This window comes from Pipistrellus hanaki (genome assembly GCF_964339955.1).
Source record: "Pipistrellus hanaki genome assembly, chromosome: X".
Lineage (NCBI taxonomy): Eukaryota > Metazoa > Chordata > Mammalia > Chiroptera > Vespertilionidae > Pipistrellus > Pipistrellus hanaki.
This window is the reverse complement of record NC_140524.1, coordinates 19,397,986-19,405,782: the sequence shown is the minus strand read 5'-3', so window position 1 is coordinate 19,405,782 and position 7,797 is coordinate 19,397,986. Positions and strand designations below refer to the sequence as shown.

At 39.0% G+C, this 7,797-nt stretch overlaps 1 protein-coding gene across 1 annotated transcript in view; it reads left to right on the top strand.

Annotated features, from left to right (window-relative positions):
• Positions 1-2,267: 2,267 nt before the first annotated feature.
• F9 (coagulation factor IX) overlaps positions 2,268-7,797 on the top strand; it is a 37,239-nt gene continuing 31,709 nt past the window's right edge. Inside the window, exon 1 of the mRNA XM_084870216.1 lies at positions 2,268-2,497. Within this exon, the coding sequence (XP_084726342.1) occupies positions 2,410-2,497 (88 nt within the window). The 5' untranslated portion in view covers positions 2,268-2,409. The remainder of the gene's footprint in view (positions 2,498-7,797) is intronic.

The following is a 7,797-nucleotide window of genomic DNA, read 5'->3' as shown; positions in this document are numbered from 1 at the left end:
GGTAGAGGGATAGAGAGTTAGAAACATCAACCAGCTGCCTCTTGCACAACTCCTACTGGGGATGTGCCTGCAACCGAGGTACATGCACTTGACCGGAATTGAACCTGGGACCCTTCAGTCCGCAGACCAACGCTCTATCCACTGAGCCAAACTGGTTTCAGCATACCGCATTTATATAAGACTAGAGGCCCAGTGCACAAAATTCATGTACTGGGGGGGAGCGGTCCCTCAGCCCGGCCTGCCTCCTCTCACAGACTTGAGCCCTCAGGGGATGTCCTACTGATGACTTAGACCCGCTCTACGGGAGGTGACCGGGCTGATCAGGGGAAGGCACCAGCCCCATCACCCCTCTGCTGCAGCCACTGCCAGCCACTGCAGCTGCCAAGGTGTTTTCATCAACATGGACTCCAGTCCCTTCACCATGAAAAAGTGACAACTTTCTTTAGTCATTTTCAGGATGTGTCTTTCATAGGATATGACCTTTCTTTCTTTTCTTTTTATTTATCCTCACCTGAGGATATGTTTCCATTGGTCTTTAGAGAGTGTGGAAGAGAGAGGAAGAGACAGAGAGAAACATCAATGTGAGACAGACACGTTGATTGGTTGCCTCCACGAGCCCTGACCTGGGCCCCGGCCAGGGAGGAGCCTGTAACCTAGGTACATGCCCTTGATCAGAATCAAACCAGGACCTTGCAGTCAGCAGGCTGAAGCTTTATCCACTCAGCCAAACCAGCTAGGGCAGGATATGACATTTTTTAGCCCCTCCAGCAGTGGACCAGTGGAACAGCCTAATTTGCATATTACATGTAAACATTGGGAATAAATGGGTGAATGGTATATGGGATTCATCTGTACTGCTTTTTCAATTTCCTGATTGCAAAACAAAGTTTAAGAAGTTAAGTTTCCAATATTTTTTCTAATTTTAATAAAATTACCAAACCACAGATCCAAGAATCTCAATGAACCCCAAGAATACCTTGGCTCATTATAGTTAAATAGATAAAAGTTAATGTTAAGAAAACTTACTGCCTACTCATCAGAAACAATGCATGCCAAAAGGCAATAAAATGACATATTTAATGTGCTGAGGGGTAAAAACAATCAACCTACAATTGTAGATACAGCAAAATTACTTTTTAAAGATTAGAGAAATATAGAGATATTTTCAAATAAACAAAAGCTGAGAAAATTCATCATAACACCTAGATTATCAAAATTATTAAAGAAAATTCTTCACAGTGATGAAAACTTATAACAGATTGAAACTTGGATTTACACAAAAAAAATGAAGAACATCATAACAGCTAATATGAAGATAAATATAAAATATTTTTCTCATTTTTTTAATTTCTTTGTGAAATTACAGGAGTAATAATAATGTAATACAGGATTTACAGCATGTAGAAATCAAATGTATCACAACAACAGCACAAAAATGGTAGGTAAGTGTTGATAGAATGTTTTGCATCCTTAACCAATGGGCACAGACACCAGGGAGGTGAAGGCATGAGTAGGGGGAATAGGGGGACAATGGAGGGATAAGGACACATATGTAATATCTTAATCAATTAAAAAATATTTTAAAAAATAATGTTATGGGTCTTTTATAGTGGCCTGATGCACGAAATTCATGCAACAGTAAGCCTTCCTTCCTTTGGCTGTCGGCACTGGCTTCCCTCTGGCACCTGGGACCTGGCTTCCCTCACAGCCCCAGCATTTTCTGGAAGGTCATCCGGAAGGACATCTAGTCTAATTAGAATATTATGCTTTTATTATTATAGATGTGAAGTGGAGTAATATATTAACTATTATATAATATTCATTTATATTTATATACATAATATATACATATATTTGTATATATATACATATTCACACATACATACATGTGTTCTGAGATAAGGTCCATATGATTCAAAATATGGTACATGGCACAACAAAGTTTATAAACTCCCCATTGTGAGAAGGAACATAAAAGATCCACCAGGTGACTCATGGTATGTAAGCATTGGGGGTGTTTCAAGGAGAATGACCAAATGCTTTGTACTTCCCATCTCTTTATATTTAAACTATATGATAGTAGTGCTCCCTGACAAAGAAAATATGAATCCCACTGATAAATTTTGCTGCCACAGCAACTATAGCCATTATACCTCCCCTTATTTTAATGATGTGTTGCTTCCTGCTTCAGCCTCAAATCAGGCACGGGGGCAAAAGTCCATGGCATGACAGGTGAAATTTAATGGTGGCTACTGCCTATTCTCTTCACTTAACCTGAGAAGCCAATGCAAATAACCCAAAAATCCACTGAGAGAGACTAACATTGTTTCCCAGAAGTAAATACAGTTCAGCTTGTACTTTGGAACAATTGGTCAACCTTGCTACTTGCACAATTGACTAGCAAGGGTTATGCAGTGCTGGAACATGATCATGGCAGAATCACCAGGCCTCATCACCATCTGTCTTTTAGGATATCTACTCAGTGCTGAATGTACAGGTTTGTTTCCTTTAAAAAGATATATTGAGTATGCTTGTCTTTAAGATATAGAAATGTCTGGTTCTATCTTCTTCATAAATAACAATTATATGATTTGACAGCAGTGTTTAAGATTCTAGTAATCAGTATGTGTGTTGACAAGTACTGGTTCTCTGGTATATAAATCTTAATTTTTAAAACTAAATTTAAAATGCTTATGGTATATTTTTAATGGACACTTTGAGTTTATGATTTGACAATGTAATTCCTCTTATAAAGCATCTATCTCCTTGGTTAAAGAAATCAAAAGTGGGAAAAGACTTTAACAAGGAAATAGCAAAATATGGAGAAAAAATTAACTGTTGCTTGGTTACTTTTACTCACCACTTTGAATTCAAACTGGGAAACATTAAAATCACAAAGAATGGTTTTATCTGCACAAAAAGTTTGATTTAAGATATATGATGTATTTCACCCTGGACAGTGTAGCTCAGTAGTTAGAATGTTGGCCAGTGCACCAATGGGTCATGGGTATGATTCCCGGTCAAGGGCACATACCTTGGTTGCAGGTTCGATTCCTGGCCCTGGTCAGGAGGCAACCAATTGATGTATCTCTCTCACATCACTTTTTCTCTCTCTCCTCTTCCTCCCCTCCAGTCTCTCTAAAAATTAACAGAAAAAATATCTTCAGGTGAAAATTAACAACACAAAACATAAAAAGGATAAATGAAGTATTTCAAAATTTTGTAACTATATAATAAGGCATGCCTTTAATTTTAAAAATCTATAAAATTATATAGTTTCAATTTAAAATTTTAGTTAAAACAGACAAATTTTTCATTTGTACGTTGTTATTTATCATTAAATTTTTCATGGATCAGGAAGAAATTGTTTTATTTCTGATTTTGAAGATCTCAGAGTTACTAAATGGGGAAACTCAATACTCAAATTCTTAGGAGAGCAAAGCCAGTCCAAGAATTGACATGAAGAGTAGTAACTGATTAATGCTATGTGGATCACTTGTTTTTTCCCCCACAGCTTTAGTGACTTTATGCACTGTCCCCAAAGGAAAGCACACAGGAAAGAAATTACCTCATTTAGACAAACAGTATGTTCTCACAGGAAGAATTTATCACACTTACTTGTCAGCCTACTATAATCAAATCTAGTAGCTGAGAGTGCCAGGATCAGGGATGCCAACCCTAAGCATCCCCAGAAAGCAGACTGGCCCCATGGTTCCCACTCCAGACATGATGTCAGACTGAAACGCAGAAATAATGATACAAGAATGCAAAGGTTAAATCAAACTAGCAAAATGGGTAGAGTTCAGGAATAAAGAAATTTAGCATGAAAACTAAAAGCAGGACATAAAGCTAGGATTTTACAAATACCTCTTCAGTGTGAGGTCAGCAGGACAAAGGATCCAAGCCCTTCCTTCAGGATAAGTGGTGAGATGATGGTGTTTTTAAGAGGGCTACTGATTGCTCAAAAACCTCAGATGCTGGGGGGAAAAGGATTGATATGAAGAAAAAAGAGGAACTGGTATTTCAGAGCTTTGGAAATAATGACTAAAAGAGATAAGCCTAAAAAGAGGGTAGAAATATGATCTCAAGCAATACTGAGGAGAAAGGCAGTGTTATTCTGGAGTCATTGGAGTCAAAGATAATAGGCCCTTAAGGAGAGAGCCAGGGGAATTTTCCTAAGATGGGCAGTATTGATGCAGCATTCTTTGTTGCTGTTCAATTGTCATTGGCTTCTAAAAAACAGTTTAGGTTAATGATTTACTGAGATGTTGCAATTTTATGGCTGTTGCTCTTAGGTTTTATTGGATCAATGTAGATTTTTGAAATCAAAACTGTTTTGTGAAACCAATTCAGTTTTGTAAGGTGCATGAACCAAAACTGTATTTCATTCAGAATGAGTGAATGAAAGGAATGAATAAAACATAACTTCAATCTATATAGTTTACAAGACTTTACAATACTGAATGACTGTTATGGTACCAGGCACTGTGGCAAGGTACTTGGGTCTTGGGGATAAACCAAATTCTCCTCTTTAGCCTAAAGCATCATGAAGTCAGAAGACAGATTTCAATATAATGTGCTAAAGTATGTACCAGGTGCTAAAGGAACATAGAAAAAGAAATACATTAACTGGTGAAACACCTGACAGACAATATTTTGAGCTGAGTCTTAAAAAGTGAGTAGATTCCCTCTTCTTAAATGTCTGACCTAGGGAATTCTATGGAGACAGGATCATTCATGTGTAAAGATCCAGATCCACAAAGAATGTGAGGATATTCAATAACTCAGTATATTTTGAATATTGAATATGACAAGTCAGGCAGGATAGTTAGGCAGAGTCAGGCCATCAGATAATTAAAGTCCTAAACTAAGGAGTTTGGACAATAGAAAGCAATGTGTAGTCATCAAAAGTACAAATACCACTAATGGGTTATTTTGCATGCTCATGCTGACAACATTCTAAAAAACTGTTTAGGGAAGGGTTATAAGACTAGGGGAAACCAGTCTTGAGGTTACTGCAATCATCCAGGGAAAGCAGGAGAACCTGAACGTGGACATTAGCAATATAGAAAAAGGAGAGAAAGGAATTCAAGTAACATTAAGGAAGTAAAAAAGATATGACTTAACCATCTTGGTATAGGAGGAGAACAGGTTTAGAAAAAATGTATAGAGTATGTCCTGGACATTTTATGTGATTACTGGACACAACCTAGTGCCTAACAGCATGGACTGTGCATGTGACTGCCAGAGTAGAAATATTGGCTGTGACACTTTAGTGTGTAACCTGAGGCAAATTATTTAACCTCTGTGAATTTCTGTTTTTCTCAGTCACAAAACAAAAATGAGAAGGCAGTACCTCTTCATGGGACTGCTCTGAGGACGGAATAAAATAATGGATGCAAAGCACTGAGCCCAGTTTATCAATATCATAAGCATTAATAAACATCAGCTGTCTTTCGTCACATTGCAATGTACAGTTAGGGATCTGAAAATAAGATCTGGAATTCAGAAGATGTATTTGACTAGAGATAAATATTTGGAATGCACTGTTGAATAATAGTAATTACAACTGTGTGTATGAGGATCCAGAGAGTGAGCATGGGTATTATGACACCTAGTACAGGGTCTGGTTGTAGTGACTGTTCAGAAAATTGTATTGAAAGAGTCAGGGATAGATTAGGGTAGGACATGAGTGTACTTGCACACACTGAAAGAGAGTGCCTCCTTCAACTTTGTGTACTAAATGTCTTGTTTACCTTACCCCAGTTCTGACCTTGACAAGGATGAATGGAGTGAAAAGGGAAAAGGTTGAAACTGGAGCCTGAGAGAACTCTGAACATTTCAGGGGCAGGCAGAAGAGGGGAATTAACTGATTCAAGTGGTGAATGAATAACAAGAGTTAAAGTAAAGAAGAGAGCCAGAATAGTGATTTAATGAAAGTGTTCTGAAAAGGGAGAGATTAATAAGTAGAAATGCTTCAGAGGAGTCAGGAAATAAATAAACTCAAAGTTATACATTAGGAAGTCATGGCTGATACTGACAAGTCATTTCATTACATGGATGACAGTAAAGAAGGGAAAGAGCTACAGAAAAGAGCTCTAAAGAGCCAAAAGGAATTGAGAAAATTTTGAGACTATCAGTTTTACAGTTGACTTATTTAAGACCATCTGGATGAGCAGAAACTAAACTGGACAGCCAAGTCACTGAGTCCCATAAATTTGAGATCCAGTTTTATTTTCCAGGAAGGAAGAGAGCAAGTGAATTAGTAAGGAAGAAGAGCGATGACTGACATATACAAGCCTACACATATTATTATTTCACTGATCCTATCAACAACATTGTGAAGTACAGTCTATCTAATAAAAGTCTAATATGCAAATTGCTTGACTGGGAGTTCAACCACTCTCTATGACATGCGCTGACCAGGGTTGGCACAGAATATGGTGGGTGTCAGCAATGCAGTGCTGGCAATGGGTGGCAGTGGAGGCGCTGCAGGCCTGATGTGCCTCAGCAAGAGCGGGACCATGGCAGGTGAGCCAGGCGAGGCCAAGGCGGGTGCAAGTGGAGACCAGATCGCCCCACAGACAGCAACCAGTGGTGATGGCAGGAGGCAGGGCGCCCACCCAGCTCTGGCCTTGATCAATTGTCCTACAGGCAGGATGATTTGGAGCAGGTGCCAGGCCATGTAAGGTTACCAGTCCAGGCGGCTGGGCTGCGAGGCTGGGGGTGCAAGCTCAGGCTCAATCCTCACAGGACACCCTGAGGGACCCCACAATGCACAAACTCATGCACCTGGCCTCTTGTATTCTTATAATACTACTGGCATACTCATACCAAGTTAAGCTTCAAAGATTGTGTGACTTGCCTAAGATCTCACAGCCAGCAAGTTGTAAATTCAAATCCAGGTTTGTCTGATCTGTTTGACTCCAAAAATATGTTTTCCATTAGATCACACTATAAATGGATTCAGACATAGATGCTATTATAGATGTGCCCAGGACCAAATCCATGAATTGCCTGGCTGGGGTGGAGGGCCTGGTAGAAGCTGGGAGGCATCAATATGCGATGGCATCTACCTGCAGCTTTGAAATTATCTCACAAGGTGCTCAGCTGCCTCAGAAGAGAAGGAAGGCAGCAGATGGCTGCACTGATCTAGTGGTTTGGATTGGAGGGTATTGCAGCACTGAAAAGGGGTGAAGGGAACTGAGAAAACTGACATGTGAAGAGAAGTCTAAGCTAAATTTAGGGAAAAAGTGAAACCCCAAGAGTATTCGCTAAATAAGAGAAAAGTAAGGTTGTCAAGGAACTGGAAGGGCTCACAAAGTGAAGAGATGCAATGAAAAGAGAGGAATATAGTTTACGTAGTTTGTTTCTTTTCTTATTCTTTTTTGGATTTAATGAGAAAACATCCCCAAAATTCCTTGGAAAGTTCATTTTATAAGGACCTGATTCTATTCAGATAATCTCTTGAAGAAAGAAATAACTCCAGGTGATTATTTATATATATATATATATATATATATATATATATATATATATATAGAGAGAGAGAGAGAGAGAGAGAGAGAGAGAGAGAGAGAGAGGATTGAGATTGAGGAGGGAGGGAGGGAGTGGAAGAATTAGGTTAGAGATCTCAATCCTCAAGAGCTCAGAAATGTCTCTACAGGCTATGCAGTCATCCTATCTAATAAAAAAAAGTAATGTGCGAATTAATCACCACTCTGCTACACCCACAAGCCATGCCCACCAGTCAATCAGGAGTGAGTATGCAAATTAACCCAACCAAGATGGCTGTGG